The 22,365-nt window shown below is 37.4% G+C and overlaps 1 protein-coding gene across 1 annotated transcript in view; it reads right to left on the reverse strand.

The window, feature by feature from the left end:
* The window catches only part of PARD3B (par-3 family cell polarity regulator beta), a gene marked incomplete at its 5' end in the record, with an annotated part of 288,181 nt that extends 267,056 nt beyond the window's left edge, over window positions 1–21,125 (reverse strand). The window contains 3 exons of the mRNA XM_082311454.1: window positions 707–816; window positions 20,332–20,503; window positions 21,027–21,125. Coding sequence (XP_082167580.1) covers window positions 707–816; window positions 20,332–20,503; window positions 21,027–21,125 — 381 coding nt within the window. The remainder of the gene's footprint in view (window positions 1–706; window positions 817–20,331; window positions 20,504–21,026) is intronic.
* Window positions 21,126–22,365: the final 1,240 nt, after the last annotated feature.

Below are 22,365 nucleotides of genomic sequence, written 5' to 3' on the forward strand. Positions count from 1 at the left end.
GACTCTAAAGAATTTCATCTTTTTATAAGTAATATAGGAACACCTTCCCCACACACAACCACAAAGGCCTTAAAATTGCAAAGTAAAAAACATGGCCCAAGGGTGACCAAGACAGCATCACTTTTAGAAGACTGAAGTCAGCCTGCAATAACATCTGATTAAGAGTTACTGCATCCTCGCTAATTGTGCCTTTGTACTAATATTTAGTAATAACTATGTTGAAAACAAATTTGGCCTCAAAAGGGAAGAGTCAGGTTGTAAAACAGAAAAGTGAGAGAAAGAAGAGACTGTGCAGCATAGTAGCAGGGTGCCAAAGGAAGACAGAAATGCCATGAGGAAACAAGGGAAGTGAAAAAGGATACAAGACCAATGAAGCATATTAAAGGGGAATTACATTTTTTCCACTAAGCAATGGTAAACCGGACGATATGATACTGAACAAATACATAACCGGTCAAAGTTCAGTTCATATTCCAGTGCCTTATGTCACCATTAAGCTTTATGTAAACATCTTATTTTAAAAGAGAGAACCACTGTGAATTGACTGCATCCATTTTGTCCAAAGGAAATTCTCTCCTTTACAGAAAATGAGCATGATGCACTTTGTTTGAGATCCAAATTCATACATAGCTTATAAAACTGCTATATACCAACAGGTAAGAACAGGTTTTGCCCTTAAGAAAAAGGTGAGTTACATGACACCTACTGCCACAACATGCTTGAGACTGTGGTCACTGGGATGAGAAGCACTTGGGTGGAAGTCAGCAGGTGGGCCCAAAGCTGGATCACTGCTCCTTCGTACTAGAAGTGGTGTGCCTAAGAGACAAAATAAAGAGCAACGGTTCAAGGGTGCTACAGGAACACAAGATAAAGCTTCATGTAATTTAACTAAGAGAGGTGTACAGCGCTTAAATGTAAGTTTATCTGTGGCAATATCCACCTAATAAATTACTAGATTTGATGGGGTTGTGCCATTTAGTATTTACTAAGCTAAAGAAATGAGAACATTTTAAGCTCTGTTATGCAGACTTTCATCCATGAACTGCTAAATTAGGTGAAAACTGCTGACAAACAGGAGAAGGCGGCACCTCCTCAGAAAAAAGAGGGTAGTTGCATGTATCTGTGACCACGCGTACCATCAAGTTCTGACAGGGAAATCACATGCTTGATCTAAGGAACAACTGAACACAGGAAGAACTGGACTTGTACTGTTAGTTCCTACAACCGGTAGTGGTTACTTAACTAAACCAGAACATGGTCTAAAGCCTTTCACTCCACAGAGAGGACAGCTCTCATTGCGCTGTTCTGCATTAACCCACCAAACCAGGATCTCATTTTCAAATGTTCCTTACTTTCTCCTGGTCTATGTCCAAAAGCCGTACTGAGCAACTCTTGCCTCTCCCACACCCATTATACAAGCCTACCTTTAATCTGTATGGAAGGTCACTTTGAGTGTGATGGCATGACCACATAGATACGATCATAAATTTTATTTCCATAAGCTCACAAGATGCAATAGTCTATCACCGCTACTTCTGTGCCATCCCAACCTGAGGCATGTAAATGACAGATCAGGCACAGGTTTTTGGGTACAGAGGCAGCTGAAGGATAAATGGATAAGTCCCTACATTAACTTCATTTAGTATCTAACATGCCTTGAGCTGCGTCTGCAGAGACAGCCTAAATAAGGATATAAAGAGAACAGAGGGAAGAGATTTTATTCACAGCAGATCTGCCTCCCACTACTGACTGCCAGGATTCCCGGGGAACAGACGTAGGCAGTTGCAGTTGTTTCAGAGAAGCTGTAGACTAAACAGCTTCCTCTTGCAGGCATCTCCAATTAGACTCACCAGCTATTCATGTCTATTCATGCACTGTCTGGGAATAACCTCAAAGACCAGTCGGCAGCTTCTAGCAACACAGCCCTCCAGTTAGCAGAAGACACAGGTGCTATAAAACACTCCCCACAAAACCTCCAGGTGGGGCGAGAGGGAAAACATCTTTAGTAATATGAGAAAGAAATTTCTCACATTATCCAAAATGAAATTAAACAAAAATGACTCTTCTTTTTCCAAGTCTTTCCAAAATAATTTATCCATAAGCAAACAAAAAAAAATTGAAGAGAACGTTGGTTTAAGACAATAATTTTTCAAATGTTGCAAGTGAGTGAAAATAAGATTATAACTGTCAGTTATAATATTAATTATAGGGGCTGGGACTGATGGCAGTGATAATTACTAGATCTATAACAGAAGTTTGAATGTGCAACAGTTTCCTCATTAGAGAGATGCTAAGAAAGTTGGAGTGACTGTACTACATTCACTCTCAGCACAACTTTGTCATTATAGCTGGAATAAATACCAGCACCTGATGCGGAGGAACAACCAGAGAATCTAATGCTCTTACCCTTCCTCATAGCGAGCAACAGTTTTCATATGTAGGTAATCCCTTCTATCTCCACTTATGCAGGGAATCAGTAAGAAAAGCAAAAGTAAGACTTAAATATGTGTCCTGATATTGAGGGAATGCTCAAAAATCAAAAGGTGAATATTGTTTTTTGGTCCAAGTGATTATCATCTTGATATCAAGAGCTATGCATGTCTTTACAAGGAGATACTGAAGAAAAGCATTGATCACCAAATTTATCTATTCTCTGTGATTTTTCCAAAGATGTCAGTAAGTCAAAAGGAACCAAATCTCTCCACTCAGATATTCCTGTTCTTCACATGGTGCTGAAGAGAAATTTTTTTCCCCTCTCAGCACGTTTGATAAGAAGTGTATAAAATCTAAAGCCAAAAAGTGTTGGATTTTAAAGTTACTCCCTTCTTTAAGATAAATAATTGTTCCTTAAAATAATTTTTTCCATGTATAACCAAAGTGTTTCTGGTGACCTGTACCCAATTTTCCGTCTCTCTTCAATACAACAGTTTGAAAACAGATGCTGAGACACTTCTGTATGATTTAGCATACTTTAGTCTCCAACTCCTTTTGACATAAACATGAACAGTACAGAGAAACGCTCTTGCTAAACTACCAGAAAGCCCTTTGCATTGGTACTTTTATTTGTAACTTTCACAACTCAATGAGCCATATTCCAAATTCAAATTAAAACACATTGTTGCACTATACTCTTCAAGGCTATCATCTCAGCCCCTTTTCTCATTTCTGTCTTTTTTTATCCACAGTGAGAAGAGGGTAAAAAAAATTCCCCAGTTGACAAAAAGAGGGGGGGAACAACCAAAAAACAACCCACCCAAAAAACAACAGTTGTATCAGGCTCACTCATTCTCCCAAAGCCAACACTCTCTCCTTTTCCTGAGTTGTCTTCTACAACCAACTCCTCATTTCTCTCTCATTCCTCTAGCTGAGAGAAAGTTGAACTCTCCCATCTCTGTGACTGCTGGGAGACAGGACCCTCATTTGCTCCCAGGCCTCCCAGCTTCCACAGCAGTTGAAGGAAGACGTCTCCTGTACGACACCATTCACATAATGCTTGTCTAGTAAGTTGGGACCACACTTCAGCACTTCTGTTTGCTCCCTCTATTGACTGCTGTAAGGTGCTGTTTTTACCACATCCCCCCTGCCCTCAATTTTGAAGACAACCTTTCAACTTGCTTTCTGCCAGTGTTTCCCAGAGAAAATGACACAAAATGACATTATCCTATTCTCACTGTATAGCTGTCTAAACTTTGAAACCAAAGTTTGCAGGAGCAGAGGGATTACAGAGAATACTGTTTTCCAATTTGAGAAGATGGCCTTGCAGCTATTTGCTTTCTTTTCATTCCTGCAAGTTTTTGCTTATTGCCATGAGGCTATGAAATTTATGGTGCTCATCTGCAATGCTTCCCTACTTGCACAAAAACAACTGGACTTCTTGACCATTGTCTACAATGCTTTCTCTTTTCTCCCCATCTGTTGTGAATTTTAGGGTCCTACAGATCATTTTCTTCTTGAAGAGAAAAACAGAGTCTATTTTCTTACTTTTTAAAAATATATTTACTGACATATAACATAATTTCTTGTACCGAGATATCACAAATTGTATCATTTCTGTGAACCAAGTCAGCTGAAGTCTTTAGCTAAAATTATTCAAAACAGACCCTCTGGCCCTCGTTGTTTTACATGCATACACTACAAAGACACTGGAGCACGAAAACAACCTTTTATTAGACAAAAGTAAATTGAACCAAAATGTCCTCTCTAATAGGGGAAAACAAATGGCAAGCAGGAAGATTAGATAAAAGACCTGAGAAGAAGCCTCACTCTCCCTCTTTGCCAGGAGAATCCTTTATTCTCTTTCAGGACACATTAATTCCAGCAGCTCCCTGAGCTAACCAACCCTCCTCCATCTTCCCTCATCTCCTCTGCGGCTCAGGCTGCTCCCTGCCATAAGAACACCTTCCCTGCCACTTACTGCCTCCCAGCCCACGCTTCTCCCCCACAGGCTCCTCTCTTTTTTCAGCCTCTCCCTGCCTCTTCTGTACTGCATATGCAGGGCTCTTGAAAGCCAAGCATGCTCCCTTGCACTCTGGAAGAGAGAAACCTCCCCAAATCCCACTGCCCAGGACTCAACCCAACTCAGGAGTTGGCCCATGTTCATTATACATATCTTGAATTTGTTCATCACTGTCTTCCTTAGACATGGATAAAATGTGATGAAAAATGATACCATTTATTACAGACGTACTATAGACAATTATGTATGTTTTTACTTAAGAGATTGTCATCCTTTATCTTCTGTCAGGAAACAGAACATCGCCTTTTTCCTTACTGCTTTCCTTTTGTCGTGCTGTGTTTCCATGTTAGTCTACTCACGCTCTTGCATTCGTGCTGAACATTTATAACAACCAGTGTAAGCTCAAACAGAAAAGTCATCTTTCCCCTGAATGATGTGACACAGAAAAACTCCTTTCTGCATACCAAGTTGATGACACAAACTCATTACTTACAAGCACTACTATTTTGTGCCAGAGTAGCACTTGGTATTTTAAACTTAGGAACTCAGCTTAAAAAAAAAAAAAAACAAAAAAAAACCAACTAGTTATCCTCATCTTGCTGCATTGCATCAGTAACTTACAGACAACAAAAATTCAAACACATGCCCAAGGCTAAAATTTTTCTCATGATGACAGCCTTTAACCAGAATCACTTCAGGGTGTGTTTCCCCTTCTTCCAAAATTTGCGCAGAGTACCTTCTATTATGGTACCATAGCACCTTCTAACCACATGTGGATGTCTCAGCCTTATTCACAATACATACTCTTTGACAAAGCTGATGAGAAAAAGTCCCATGGTTTTCCTTCCTTTTAAGTAAACTCTGTGTCATTTAGTTTCAAGCCATGTAGATCAATCTTTTCCTTTTGCAGCATCACCCTCAAAAATCAGTATCTATGCAGATTCATGGTTAACGGTATATTTTCCCTGAACTCTTATGTTTTGGAAATATTTTTTTTTTAACTGCAAATATGGTTGAAACAAGCATATGGTAGAAACCACACTTAGATTTAAATTGGTTACATTGGGGGGGGAACAGAAGAGCGAAGTTCTGCCATTTGTGCACAATTAAAAACTGAAAACTTGTATCAGCACAATGGCAAAGGAAACATCTCCATGCCAGATGTAATCTTATTTTCTTATTTTGTTGTTTGTTTGTTTTTTTGTTTTGTTTGTTTTTTGTTTTTGTGTTTTGTGTTTTGTTTTTTGTTTTTGTTTTTTTTTTTTTTTAATTTCACCAAAATGCTGTACACTGACATTAACACTTACCCTGAATAAGACTGCACTCTGCCTCACCTCACGGAAGCCCTTTGGCAGATCAAAAATCGGCATCTGAGGTTAGGAGGGGACTGACTAACAAGAAGTGATGGGTTTAAGAACACTGTGTAACCTCAGATAAATAACGTAAGGTTTGGAGTTCAGGATCCAAACGTGGTCAGGGGAACTTTGGAGCTCCAGCTGTCCCTCCTAGGGTCCCCCTAAACTCTTCAAGGTCTCCAGGCTCTGAGTTCTGGCATCAAATTTGATGCCTAAATTTAGACAGCTCCGTATTGCTCAGGGTGACCACTACCACAAAAAAATTATTATTACAACCCTTCCTTAATTTCGCTCTTCTGCTCATAAGTCTCCTTGCTCAGGAAAGTACAATTAACCTCCAGGCTGAAATCCTTTTATTCTTTGGGATTTAGGTTTCAGGTTGCTGTTACAGGGCCAAATTCAGAAAACTGCTGAAGACAACCAGCGTTTATCACCCATGAGCACTTTCAGTAGGCTGTGCTATCTATAATGCAGTCAAATTATGTATTAAAAATTGATTTTAGCATTGCTTTGGGCACAAACTCTCAGATGACTTTTGGGTAAGCTGACAAATCAAGAAACATAGGAAATGCGAGCACATGTGTTGCCACTGTATCAGTGGCAACTAACATATTATGAGGGGGGTTTGTTTGTTTGTTTTTCCAGGTAACGGGGAAGAACTACTTTAGAGGAGAACAAAAGATACACTTGGACAGAATACCGTAAGTGGGTAGAAAGATATTTACAATAAATCACCTACACGGTTAAAGTCATAATTTTAAATTCTGCTCCTGCATATAAAAATGCTGACTATGATGGGAAAAAACGCTGTCCATCAAGTGTGTATCAAAGTGTCAACTGTTAAAGGCCATACCAATGACAATTACTCTGCTGCCTGCTTCCAAATTACACTTGCCTGGACAGACAAATTATTTTCTCACCTGCATGTGCCTCAAAATATTTTTCTAGAGCTCCTTCTGAGCAAATCACAACAAAATTTCAAGTCAGAGTTGAACCAAACACCACAAATACTATACGCATACACACACAAATGTGAAATTGCACTTCAGCATAGACAATTCTTGGCTGGAAGATCTCTGAACAGACACTACAAAAACAACTACAATTTAAACACAAAAGCCAGAATGACTTTTAAACTGGTGCTGTCATGAAACAGTTCAGGCACTGGAAACAAAATATGGCAAGCAGGATATTAATTTATATCTAAATATAGGAAAGGTCATTAATTTATGTCTATTTTTCTTCTTTTTATTAGAGAAATTTCATGTTAACAGGCATACAGACAGTTCTGCCGGTCAGCACTTTTTGCAAGCACTAAGCAATCAGTGTGGGTAAATTTGGTCACCCTCAGATTTATTGCTTACCACCACCTGAGGCATCATGTAATGATTCTGCCATGTACTTAAAATGTAGCTGACATTAGCTTGTACGTTCTACCTTGTGATCGGACTGTACCAGTTTGGTTTTTTTGGTTTTTTTTGTTTTTTTCTTAAATATGTAATGCTCTGACGATGTGACTTTTATGTTTAAAGCTAACTCAAATTGCTCATAATAGCACCTATCAATACAATTTCAGATCTGCAGCTATCTCTGCTTTCTAAAGTGCACGCTGCACTTCTTAAATTCCCATGGATACAAGATTAGATTAATGAACTAGGGTGATGTAACAGTTAAGACAATTGACTTAAATCTATAAACAGATCAAAATCCATTTCCAGCAAGCTCTCTCTTTTACATATTAACCCAGTGCAGAACAAAGTATTTCCCTATTGCTCTAAATGAGGTGTACTTTTTCTTACAAGGAAAAATAAAAGCAATCGCCTACAAGTAAAACCCAGTAAAGGCTTTAAACAGAGATTGTTTTGGGGTGGTGGTCTTTGGTGCCATAAGTTTCAAAAGAACGATTTTCTCTGGTTGCATGTGCTATAACATATTAAGTCAGATTTCAGTTACAAAGCACAAGAACTGTTCTCACAGTTTTTATGACCAGAATGAAATTTCTTTGGTGTTGTCATTGTCAGAAGCAGTGCCTAATGAAACAACTATGGAGTATTTACACTAAGAGCTTTTGGAGTTTCAAAGATGGACATGTAAGAATCACCTACATACATTATTTCAGTAATAAAGTTAATCCAGATCCCATTTTCAGGATCAAAATCCACATCCATATAAGAAGTTGTTAACCACTTCTCATCTTAAGGCACTAGGATACGTACGTATCTACAGAAGATGTACAAGTAATGCTGCTACTTTCTCCCTGTTTCAGAATTTCTCTCAAGTTCCCAGCTGAAGGACAGGACTTCAGTTTGGATCTTAACCAGGTATTCTTTTCTTACACTTAAGGTCACAACACACATCAGATCCAGAGTAATTTCAGGATCTTCTCACTTCTATCAACACAATGCTGCTATTTTCAACACCTCATAAGACAGGGAGCACGCAGAGTTACCGGAGTGCTGGGAGCACCATGACTCCTCTCCAAAGGGTCTTGGCTGCAGGTACCACGTGGAAGAGACCGAGCAAAGGGGAAGGAGCTGCAGCAGAATCCTCCTGGCGCAAGGATTAATCACCTCACTCACAACAGGGAGTTGTGATTTTTTTTTTCCCAACCTAAGCTCCAGCAAAATGTGCAACTCCTATCCTTGCTGGCCAGACTGATTAGGAGCTTTGTGAGAACACGCTGGCTATTACCAATACGAATCAGTACTTTCCACTACAGGCTAGGCTTTCTTTTATTCTTGTCCAGGTGAAACAGCTTCAAACATTTTATGTTTTTTAAGTATCATTTGGGGACAAAAAAATTAATTTGTGTTATATTAGAATTTCCCTACACACATGCAAAGGTTTTTTTGTTGGGGGGGGTGGGGGTGGGGTGGGGTTGGTTTTTTCCTTTCTTTTTTTTAAATGTAATCTCTTTCAAATGGCATTCAGATGCCAATGGAAACTAAACTTTAGATATACTTAAAAACACCAGTCATCTTAGTCATCCAACTTGCTGGACACAGCAAAAAGCATTCATTTTATTAAATAGACTGGTTTTTTAAGCAGCATATTATCTGTAATTACTGAATTTAAATCAATCATTTTAGGCTAATATATCCTAAAAGATTTTAAAACTAATAGATCTCAGACTCTCACACCTCATTTTTATTCACAGATTGAAAGGTGAAAATAAGCATTTCTTCTATTTCAATTCCCAGCCCATTTCTCAACTTCAAATGAAATGCATAATGAACTGTACTAGTTGAATAAACTGACACAAAGCAAATATTCTGTGCACCTGCAAAAGAGGCCGTGCTGCCAAAAGCTGGTTTAGCACTTCAGCTAACATCAGTTACAGGTGCTTATGCAGTCACTTTTCCACAGTTAAACAGTTTAATTTTCTTTAAAACTTTGGCAGGTAAACTTCACAGCTTGAATATCACTTTGGTAGCATTTTATTACTAGTAGTAGAACAGTAAAATACTTTTTTTGAGTATTTTAATGGTATTTTAAAGGAGTATCACAAATTATGGCATTAGTATAGTTTTTTGTAATATTTAACTATGACCTGTGTTTTATATATCTGATCTAAATTAAGAACCTTTTCTATTTTGATCTTTCCTTAAAAAAAGAAGTCCTATTATGATTTTCTATTCTAGTCATGGTAAACTAGTTTTAGTCTCAAATTTCAAACATCTTCCTGCCAATTTTAAAAGACATTAAGATAAAATAGTGAAACCTCCTGAACTGACAGCTTTCTGGGAGGTTGCAAGGAATGATAAGAACATAAGAACAGCTATACTGGGTCCACCTCGCCCATTATCCCGCATCTAACAGTGGTAGCAAATACTCAGGGAGAGCGCATAACTGCGAAGTGGTGTAATCCTACCTGCTTGCAAAAAATAATGTTTGAAAGATTTCCAAATCAGAGTGGCATCTAGACCACCATATTTCAACAGCCACTGACGAGCCACCTCCTGTGAATTTGTCTAATTCTAACTCATTGATTTTTGGCCTGTAACACTGAATTGCACATTTCAGTTGAATGCTTCATGAAAAAGTTAGAGTTGTTTTGCTTTGCAATCTGTTGAACAATAGTTTTGTTCGATACTCCTAGTTTTTATGTGGTGAGAAAAGTGAATAATCATTTCCTATTAATCTGTCTTAATATTTAAAATGCTAAGATGACTATTTCTGCAGGAAAGTTGAAAAAGGACTCAATCACAGAGAGCCATTTGTCCCTTTTTGTGGGAGGGTTAAGAAGAGATGACCAAAATAATCTGCAGGATTCATCTTTCTAATGAACATACTACATCCTTCTTTTACTTAATGTCTACAGTAAATAGACTTCCCTCTAATGAAGTAATGAGTTACAAAGAAAACAAAACATAAATCAACAGCCAGTGTGTCTATGGGAAAATTGTGCAACATATTGGGAGGGAGGTGCATCTTTTGCCAACTATGTTCAGGAGTAGTAAATACACAAGTCTCCATTTTACTTGGCTGAGATTCTAGATATCTGTTGTGAGAAACAATCAAAATCTGAAGTAGCACTTCAAAGTAAAAAGACAAAAAAATTAACTATCAGCTAAGGCTCTTGAAAGGGTAAATTAAATAGAAAGCAATGAGAAAGAACTGCATGGCAATGGGAAAACTGACTAGATTGTTTAACTGCTATTTGTAACTTCTCTAATGATGACTTTCATAAAGATGGGTTCATCTGTATACTGGAACATGTTCATATGGAAGCGAACAGTAAACAATCATTAGCGAACAAACATTGCAAAAAACGTGTAAAACTACACTAGTTTGGTTTCTTAAAAAAAAAGGGTGATCTACTACCTCAAGACCTTTAGTTGAAGTCGTCTTTTTTTTTTTTAACTCGAACAATTTCAAACTATCAATCAGCCAAGCTTAGCAGGCTCATTTTAAACCTGAAATACACATTTTGCCCTATTGCCTCAGAGCTAATACAGCACATAGTACCATAGAGATTTATAAACACACATACATACTCCTTTGTCTTACCTAGCACTAGAGTGTACTGACAGAGATTGCACTATCGCCTTCCAGTATCATATTAGAGTACAGCCTTTCAAAACCTTCAGCTGCAAATATTTAGCTTACTAAGTGGGTTGGTCTGTTTCTTTTAAGAGATACTATCTTTGAAACTAGCTATGCATGATAACAATATACAAATTCTCACAAAAACAGCAGCATCACAAAATTAGTAAAATAGACAAAAATCTTAGGAAAAACTCTGACATCGAATAAAGTGTGTCAAAAGGTAGTGTAGACTTTTGTAATAGAATTTATTCCATCATTCTAAGTCCCATTCATCACCATCCCCCAAAACCTTCCCTGAGGCAATAAAAGCCTGAAAATGAACATCTCAGGTAGAGAGCTACTGCAGGAAAATGTGTAACTTGTGATGGAAAAATACTTTTCTCCCTACTTAACATATTTTCATGGGTATACCCCCTTGCCCCAAAATAAGGCAGATTAAACCAAGTGCAAAGGGAATAGAGACGAGGAATAATTGATGAGAAACAATCTTTGGGGAGATCAGAGGGGTTATTAAAAAGAAAAGGCGTTCTTTGGTAACCAACTATGCACATAAATTTATTACCTACGCTACTACTCAATTCTTGGATATGGGGAAAGGAAGGAAAGACTGACTTGTTTTCTAAATAGGCAACCCAAAGACAGAGAAACACATGGAAATTTTTTTTATATATCTATATATCTTTACAGAAAGCATTACTGTATTCTTTTGCTGCAATACAAAGATAAACTTTAGCTATGCTGGCGCAAAGCTCATTTCCATGAATCAAGGACAACTAATACCAAGCTTAAGTCATGAGGTCAAAATATACCAAGCCTGCATTCTGACCAAAATGAAAAGTTATCTTCAAACCTTTAGCTTGCCTGAGAGCAGAAACCATTTGTTTTAGGAACACAAGTAGACTTTAATTGATCATCACAATTCTTTAAAACCAGATTAAACTGAATGCTGCAGAGGAGAAAAATCTATCAAGTACAGTGTCTTCCTCACAACACCTATGACAAAGAGCACATAACAACATTTGATATCATTACTATGAGAGCAGCCTTCCAGTGCACATAAAGAGAATAAAGTCATATTTGCTTAAGGAAATCAGCAATATCGCCTCAAACCACAGAAGGCAGCATGTGCTTCTGTAACGCATTTCTTTTGAAACTTACCAATTTCAAAATGTTAATTTTCCCTGAATCATACAGGACAGAATTATTACACGCATGTAGCACACTCAATATACTGACAAACATCAAAACACTCAGCCAATAAACTGAAATTGCAAGATTAAGATGAACAGGATATCTTTTATGTAAGGAAAAGTGTCTTTCCTACTTGCTCGGACACAGCATTTATACTGTATACAAGCATTAGCAACATTTTATCAAATGAATAGTTTCAGTTCATATCTGTTTTCATAACTTTTAAAAAAAAACATACTCATGTGGTTTCCTCTGTATTTAAAAAATATGCTGTCTGTATATCCATAGTATCTCAACACCAGCTTGAAAGAGGACTAACCAAACATATGCTCTTTAAAATGTCCCCAAGCCTACTTTCAATACTTCCACTTCAAAGCAGACAAGAAAGAGAAGGAATTCTTTCCGAGCACTGAAGTCTGAGCACAGAAACGGATGACATCTGTACCCTGGAGGTAACAATTTAAGCCGTCACGCCTATCAAGGGAGAAACTTCCTAAGACTCCTGGAAAAAACCTTTTCTTCAATTCCCTTGGACTTCAGACTAAGACACTGCTAATGGAAGCATCTCTGTTGACTGACTTCGCAACCCAAACACATAAGGCCATTCAAACTAAATGAGTGTTCTGAACAACCCCATGAAGCACGATTTAAGCTAGAGCAAGCCCAAAAATACAGGAATATATTAAGCTGATTAAGTATATTCTCTATCTGAAGCCCGCGAAATGCCCTCCAGGAAATTCTGTAAGAGTGCAAGTAACCTTTCCCAAATGTTAAGATGACATGGCCACAACACCGACAACTGCACCAAAATAGAAAACCATCAAAACTTTCTAGGCTAGTACTGTTGTTACGCTGTACTAGACCTACTGAGAGTTGGAGCATTAACAGGTAGCAATCTGTTTTCAGGGAACAAATGTCCACTGCGAAGACACCACATAAAATGTCCAGAACTAAAAGAACTAACTATCCAAAGAGCACAAGTGCCTCAATATAGCTTGAACTTCAACTATCACTGCCATTTGTAAGCTTATTTTAGTAGAGAGACTGTAATCAGCCCTTCCAGCCATCACCTGCACCCATCTTCCACTTGCCTAGTATGTTGATCAGATGGGATCTGTGCGTGTGTATGTATGTATGTATATATAAAAATCTTGTTCTCAGAGATTTGCTATAAAGCAAAGGCATGCAAATTTTGACATACCAAAGTAAGACCTTTCAGTGAGAAAAGCAAGACACTTGCCCTACTTAGCAGTGCATACTTCCAAAGAGAGGAGTTAAACTCGTGTAGTTTACAAGAGAATTTTATAACCTGCTATTAATAACTGTTTAAGCAATTATTTCTTTATCTAACCTCAATTTCAACTAGACACTAATAAAGGTATAAATTCATTAGGAAGCTAAATTTTACTGTTATAGCCAACAATCAAAGTAACCTAATGGTATCTGCTTCCCATAATGCTTGTACTCAGAAAACAGCTTCAGGAATCTTCAACCTGATTCCCAAAGAAAGGGAGAAAGAAGAAAGAATAAGTAAAACAACAACACCACCACCACCACCATCATGGAGCTACCTACACATACCTCACTTTTTTTTTCCCTACCTCAGTATTCAGAAGTGACAAGTATCACTGAATACTGTCTGTCTTCCTCCAGGCAAAATCATGACTACTTAACACCAAGGAGAGGAGCAAGAGAAAAAGCAACAACTAAGTTTGTGTGCACTCAACCATCATCTATCAAATAAAGCAAATGAAACACTGAGCCAGTCATGAAGGCATTTCCAGCTCAAAGTGACATGTCCATAAAATGGATCCTCCATAAATAAATTAGCGCTCTCCTTCCTGCCCATATGGACTGAAAAGGAAAAAACAAACTGACATGATAAAAAAACCCCAAAGGGCTAAGCCTCTTACTCACCCTTTCCTGTTCCACTACCTACAATAGAACATTAAACTATTAGGTGCAAAAGGAAACCAGAAGGACCAGTAGCATGCATATGGGTGCACAGAAAATTACAAGATGGCTTATGAGGGCCAACAGAACTACAAATATTAAAAACTTGGAGAGTTCAGCTAGTTTAATTGAAAAGCCTTATAATAAATTGAAAACTCTCCTACTAAAAACAAAGCACCTGTACTGGCATGTTACATACTTGAAAAGTTACAATGACACACTAGTGTTTCTAAAACAAAACAAAACAAACAAACAAAAAAAGGACCATTCTGAAGTGACTTCATACTCTGTAGGAAGCTTGCAGTTGAAGCTAATGATTACACAAAGCATTCCTTATAGACTAGTGGTCTATGAAGAAGCATGCTTTCGCTGGACCTTAGCTTAGCAATAGCCTGCAGGCCACTGCTTAAAGTATCATGGATACACCGGTTTCATGAGCAGAAGATTACTGGTGGGTAACGATTTATTTGGAGAAGACTTATTAAAAACCTCTAGTCTGAAGCTGGTAAACATCTAAAACAAAACATTTTGAAAATATTTTAGGAATATCACATCAATTTACACATAGCCCATTAGTTGCTACCATAAAGTTGTGTTTTACCACTCTACATTGCTAGGTCACTTTTAAAAATTCTAACAATAAACGCGTATGTATTCAAAACCTCAAAGTATTAGCTAGAGAACACCAGACAGGACTATTTGCACATACTGTTAGCATCCCTAATATACATAACCCCATTCATTATGGGCTCTCTAAAGATCTTAACACACTACACAAAAATGTCATCCACTACCCCAGCAAAGCTATCTTTAAGATGAGAGAATGACTGTTTAATCATACGTCAGCAACAAAACAGCACTCTGGAACGGGGAATAAAGGCAATCAGTCAACAAGGTCTGCAAAGGTTAAGTCCCTACCCTGCAAAGTCTTCTCAGCTACCATCTCTGGTCAAAGAGAAATATTAGGACATGATATACTCAAAAAAACCAAACCAAACATACAAAACACACATCCAAAACTAATGCCAACAGAAAACAGTGCTAGTTAACACAGTAATTACTCTACTACCTACATAAGAATCTCCAAATGTTTCATCATTCCAAACACTTGTTAGTTTACTAGTTATTGCAACGAATATACTTGCACACAATTTGCCAAAAATCCAACGTAATACATTTTGCTGCTATAAAGATAAATGATCAACAACAGTGACTAGACAAAATGTATTCATCTAGATGGCATTCGATTAGAAAGCAAAACCCACCACCTGTGCAGAATAAAGGAAATAAGTGTTTCTTAAATTACTCTGATATACCAGTTTTAAGGAAATGTTATGGCATCACAATTTACCCATTCAAAATAATTTTTCCTGATTATGTAAGCTGAGACCAAAGGCGGTGCAAGAACACTACAGACCAGAAAGGGAACTTTATTAGAGATTACATCTAATCCCAGGGAGCATCAATGTCTTGTGAACACAATGGGAAAACAAGTAATTGTTGGTCATGGTCTGGCTGCAATGCAACAGCTAAGTTTAGACTTCTAAGCATACACAAGTTCAAAAGTGATGCTTAACATACAAGAGGCTTTATGCCAGGCAGGAGAAGGGCTGAGGAGTCAACCATCTCTGACACAGAATTTTAAAATAAACTCTTTCACTGGGGTGTAGGTTACCTTATATTTACCACGGGCTAAAGTCATGCAGCTAAAAAGTATTCAACATACTGTGATTTCACTGTTCATTGTAAGGTTTTGTCTATCCACAGTTTTATACCTAAGAAACGAGGCAATGAAGAATTGATCCCAGCATTTGGGGTTACAGATGTTGAAGTTGACCTCCATTCAATTTTTCAAACATAAATCAGCTATTTAGGCATTTAGTTGCCTGTATCATTCTTTGCAAATTGTTGTAATGTCCACATCACGAGTGTACTCTGGGAAGTTCTGCTCACAAGAAACAGTCTCACAAGACAAGCTTTCTCTGCTGCCAGTTCAGCAACAGTGTCTCAGTGTTCTCTACTCACCCACGGAAATACCAAAATCAGTAGGGCATTTCTTCACTGATTCAAACAGATGATTGGACACATTAAATGGTTGTGTGCTTCTCTAAATTTTGTAATATGTATTAACAGCTGCTTTATTACTATTTGTATTGTAGCATGAAATGTATTCTTTACCCAATCACATTTTCTGTCAAATAGGGATTTTTTTTTTTTTTTACAACAGATCTATATTTATTTCATTGTCAACTGAAACACGTACATCAAGATTTTCAGTATTAAAAGAGAAAGTTCTTTTTGATTTTGATAGGAGAAACTGAGTACAATTAACAAATCCCTGCCAGCCTTGATATCCTTTTGCCCTATACTTGAATTATGAACAAAAGAGAAAGGGACCTGGAGGTGTAACTGAACCCAAGGCCTCTCTGGAGAACCTACTTTCAGTAGATACTTTCTGCTCACTGAGCCAAAAAAGGTAAGATACTTGGAAGATTTACACTGGATGGAAACATAAGCAATGCTCCTTCCCCTTCTTCAGGTTTCTACAGAGATGCAGCATTACTTGTCCAATTCATCCAAACAAGAATGAAGACAGCACTGATACTTCTCAAAAAACTATAGTCACTGGGTGTGCAAAAGCACATGTGACATCATCATTAGGTTTTCATCTACATCTGATTGGATGATGACCGGTTTCAATAGGTAAGTATTACACCTCCTGAACATAGAAAAAGTAAACTGGGGAGAAACAACTACTTCATCATGTCACTGTTTTGGTAATCATGCTTAATAGGAAAACATCAGGATGCAAAACCCGCTACCAATTGAGATCTATGTACCTAACAGAACTGAATGACTATGCTTCCTTCAGTAATTTCAGCCCTGAGTATCAGGAACTTCAGTAAACCCTTTTCAGCTGTAAGAAACTATCCAGTATTGCTTACTTTGCAGTCTGAATTCAGACACCATCAGCACCAACACCTGATAATCCAGCTCTGCAGGGGAGGAGGGAGGTGCTCAAGTATGTTTGCGTCTCACCTTATGGTACGGACACAGCAGATACTGTGTTCATAAACAGTTAAAGTCTTCCTGCATTTTTCTTAAATTAAACATAACAGCCTACAATTTTGCCTGTTTGAGAACACTGAGTTAGCTTTAAAAGTAGAGATGCATTAATTTCAGGGAAAAGAAAACAAATAGCTGAGTAATTTCCTGAACTGTTTTAAGAAGATATGTGCCAAGTATTAAGAAAGTAATTTGATAATAAGTGAAATAAACTAATGCCCTAAAATTTTGCCAGTATGTGGAAACAACTAGCTTTCAAGTCAAATATAAGATTGCTTTTATTCTGGCTCACTTTCAAAGTTACAAGTGACAAAGGCTAAAATAAAGGTAACTAGCTACATAATGGAAAAACTATGATTTCAGACAGAGTCAAGCTGATCAGTAAAGAGCATCAACCACAAAAAAATCTGAAAGAAATAACCATACAATTAAAAAAAAAAAATTCCCCCATCATCACCATCTCTGTCTAGTAAAGGCTTTAAGACTAGGTATAACACAGGATTAACTTAACTGGATCAAATACACAATTTATAAAAAAGAAAAAAGTTTGAAGGCAGTATCACAAGTGCCTTTTCTAAAATAAGTGCCAGTTCTCTCATGTTTGAGAACAACAGCATTTAGTTTCATGTGCTTATTAAGCATCAAGCTCCAAGTATTCTCTAAGCAGATCACTAAATGGACATTGTTTCTATATAAAACCGTGGATCTGGTTTCACAGAATACAAAACATCCAACAGAAATTAACAGGCAAAATTGTTCTGCAATCTGACAATTTATATAACAATGGATTCCCTGTATTTCATCCCTACAGGCATTCTGCAAAAATACTCTAAAAGGTAAGCACATCACAGTTCTTGAAACAGCTCTACCATGGAAAGCAACACTTGCTCACTACGTATGTATTTAAATCACATCCTTGCTCCCAAAGAACGAACACCTTTCTAAACTCACAATTATTTATTTCTGCTAGCAAGTGTGAGTCAATTCAATAACTAGACAGGGAGCCAGACTACTCTGGTTCATGCATCAATGATATTGATGCAACCAAATTGTCCTTCTATTTCTTCATTTACTTTTCAATTTGCCTCTAGCAGAAATAGGGACATAATTTAAGGTCCGGGGACTTGTAAAGGAAACATAAAGGCAAAAATTAAGTCTAAAGAACTGTAATCCGTGACTTAAAATCCAGAACACAAAACAATTAAATTTCAGAGTGCAGACTGAGTTTATACGAATGACAGGTATAAAATCTTTCATTTACCTTGTAAAATAAAACAATCTGAAAGAGAACCGTTGAGACAAACACATTATATTTATGTTCTCTATTTTAAGAAGCAAGCACCCATTTAAACCTCAAATATATATTAGTATTACACTGAAAACGAAATAGAACCCTAATTGGCTGCTCTTCTCATGTTATATTTCATCTCCTTTACACTCTATAGTAGAAGGATTCCATAAATGCTATAAAAACTGAACTACCTGGTAGCTTACTGGTGAGCTCAAGAGCTCTAGCATTTAACTGTTTTACATAAAATTGTATGAGGTTGAAATACTCTTCTCTCCAACCCTCAACTTATGTACAACAGTATGCTAGACAAACCACTTTCAATGATTTTTTTTTTTTTTTTTTTTTTTTTAAATAGGGCTCAGAAGTATATGGAGAACATTCTCTACTTTCTGAAACACACTAAAATGTGCTTACACAATGTTATTTAAAAATACACAATAAATGAAGTGGCAAACCATTCAATCATCGGACCTTTAGCCACAAACTTTTCCACACCTCATGTTTACCAAAACCACAGCTCAAATACATACAAGTTATGGCAAGAATAAGTCTCTTCCCAAGATTTTTAGGCATGAGAAATTCCTGCGTGTCATTAAATATAGAAAGAGAAAAAAAACAGAAGTGATACATTAACACACAAATCTGAATCTAAAAATTTTCATGCAGTTTGAATTTCAGTATTTTCTACATCAGGCACAAAAATGAGCAGACTTCCATTAGAAGTTAAGTTACACCACTTCATCCAGTGAGCTTTATCAGAAATTTTACTTTAGCTCATTGTTTTTGTTAATCAGCCTTTTCCTTTAAAAATGCAATTAAAATAAACAGACAAGTGAACATTCAATTTCTGAAGCTATAATCAGAACAGTCCATGAGAGTAGCACAACTAGAGGTAGTATTCCTATCCTTACCCCACCCACTTACACTCAGAAATTTTATTGCACACTGCTAGGAGACCACCAGCAGGACTCAAGAATACAGGGTGAATTGGACGATGAGCTCTGGTGGAATGCAGAGAAGCCTCTCCTGAGCATTATTCATTTGCTAAATGCTGTCAGCGTACGACTGCTTTACAGGCAGAGAGTAAGAGAATTCACCTTCAATCTGTTTTTGAAAGCTTCTGTATCTACTATCTAGGTGATAGCTTAGCCTGCTCTCAATCCAAGAAAGTATTTCAAACTGCTTTGTGTTCAACGTACAAGATTCTAGCTCTTTAGAATTGGAAACCAGTGTCTGAACTCTTGGCCTTCCAGGCACACTGAAACAACACAGGGGACCAGAGTTGCAGCACTTCATGTAGTACCCTCTAAGAGGGAATTAAGCAGAAGTCTCTCCTAATGACTGTTTGCTCACCTGAAAGTTGGATAGGCAAATAGTCTCTGCTGTGCAACTTCTTCAAGGGCAAAGAGCTGAACTGTTTGCAACCAGCATCTCCTTTCTATCTCCCACCCCCAAAACAGGGCACTAGCTCAGATAATCAGTAAAAGTATTTGCACACAGCAGTTTTACACTCATTGAACCCAGGTTCCTTAACAAAAATGTGGAGGTTTTTTTTTTTTTTTCAATGACTCTCTTATTTGAAAATACTTTGCATAGGTTTCAGCTCTTCCGCTCTCAGAAGCTTACAATGAAGGATTGTCAGCAGCCTACCCAGTCAAGGAAAGGAGAAAAAAAAGAGACCCCAGCTGTATGGATGGGCATAACATACAGCAGGATACAAGGCTCAGGTGCAAATTTGCCATGCTCAGTTGCAGTCTTCAGCATCAAAAAAGTCCAAAAGCCTATCTTTGGTTCAAAAGCCCAACTTTTGTCATCACAATTGTCTTCACTGAGTTGCAAGGCAAATAATGGGGTGCTAAAAAAATTCTTTAAATACATAAAATCGACTACAGATACATCCAGAGAAGAAAAAAATAAATACTAGACATTGGTCAAAAAAATTAAAAAATAACCATGCAAGATATACATACCCAGTTTTAGGGCAGAAGGAGTCACTTCAATCTCACCACCAATCGGCTGAAAGGCAGCCAGCTGAGCCGCTACCTCCGTCTCAAAAGAGTCTGGGCTATTTCTGTCTGCCAAGTTGCCATTGGTGCCATCAGTCTTACGGTTAGTTTCTTGCTCATCATAAACAGCAATCAGCTATCAAAACAAAAAATAATACAGTTTGTATATTTAAAGTATTCCCAAACTTCACCATTTTTTTAAAAAAAGGCAAAATTTATCCTTCATTGGGACTACAAAAATAACAATCTTCTTTCAGAACAGCTAACAATAAACATACAGATTCATGAAAGCATGTGCATTTGTGTTTAAATACACTGACTTCAATATGACTTAAGTATAGGCTTCAGCACTGTCGTGTGCTGACATGTTTTTCTGAGTTAGCATGCTACCATTAGTGAGGATTTTACATTGTTCCAAAACATTTAGGGCCGAACATGCTTAAAAACACAGAACAGCATTATAATTCTTGGGGATGGAGGGTGTTACTATTTTAAAAAATTTTAGTGTTATTGACTGACACATTGCACAAAGGTAACACAACCATGGAAGCTGTACTGAGCAAGCAGATACATGTTCGATTTATAAATACATAATAATTACATTCCAAGGACAAGATACATCCGGCGCAGTGACAGAGTACGGATCCCAACCTAATCACCCAACCTATGCCTCTGTAAGGATGAAAGTTTCTTGGTCCAGCTGAGTACGCATAAACGCACACGTCTCTACCCACCACGTATCTACCATCTCCTCCCATTCTCCCCTGCAAGCTTATACCAGATACCTTGCTTCTGAAAACTGCCCCTCAGTCACTGACTCTTCCACAACTTCAGGTGCACAGGGAGGTCAAGATTAAGCAATGATAGATTGCAAAGTCTGCTGTCCGAACTCACATTAGTGTTGACATTTAAATGATAAAACACACCAGAAAAATGATTTTTTGCCTCGGCTAACCTTGCCTTTCACAAGGATCTTCCTTTTGGTCCCTACTAATACAAAGTGATCAGATAACGTGTATACAGCTTCATCAACAAGCGACTCTTGTATGTGTGGCTGGGTGTAAATTGTGTTACAGTTCCTGGAAAACAGTTAACTGTGTTACAGTTGTGGGAAAACAAACAAACAAAAAAATTAATTCCCAATGAATCTAAACAAATCAGAAGACTTGCTGTTCTCAACTAATGAGACACTTGACACCCCAGAGCCCTCTCCAAGACGAGAGGGGTTACAGCGGCAGTTCAAGCACTTCTCCTGCCCCGCTACCTGACATGACATAGTTCTCATGCCAAAATGACAAACACTTTGCCTAATAAGCATTGTACAAGATATCTTCATCTTAAGGTGTTCATTTATTTTACTTTTCCTGAACTCCATAGAATTATCCTTAAGTTTTTCTTAGCTAATCCTGAAAAAGACCACAACACACACAACCGGTTAGGCAACATCAAGATACACACAGAAACAAGTTTAAAGGATTGATTTACTACGTTATCTCTCTCTGTGTTATTTTAAGGTATGCATACACACTCTCTCTATAAAAATATTAGCACATCAAATCTCCTCTGACACTTCCAAGACATGTCAAAAATTATATCCTATGATAAAAAGTATACTGAAACAAACAGACAAACATTTAAAGGAACTCATTTGCCCAAGGGAAGACATGAATGTATGAGAGGGATAAGAAAAGAAAAGAAAAGAAAAGAAAAGAAAAGAAAAGAAAAGAAAAGAAAAGAAAAGAAAAGAAAAGAAAAGAAAAGAAAAGAAAAGAAAAGAAAAATTAAAAGAAAAATCCTGAAGTGTTTCTAAGGAAGAAACTGACATTTTCAGGTCTTCCACTCATTTATTATTTCATTGCTAGAAACATGTCAGCTCATATTTACCAATGCATATTTCACACACACACAAAACCCCTTACATAACTGGGTAGAAAACTTGCTCTCCTTTTCCATATGGAGCCTGTTTCCTTTCCATGGCCACACGAATACTCTTACAAC

Source organism: Platalea leucorodia (assembly GCF_965183815.1).
Source record: "Platalea leucorodia genome assembly, chromosome: 5".
NCBI lineage: Eukaryota > Metazoa > Chordata > Aves > Pelecaniformes > Threskiornithidae > Platalea > Platalea leucorodia.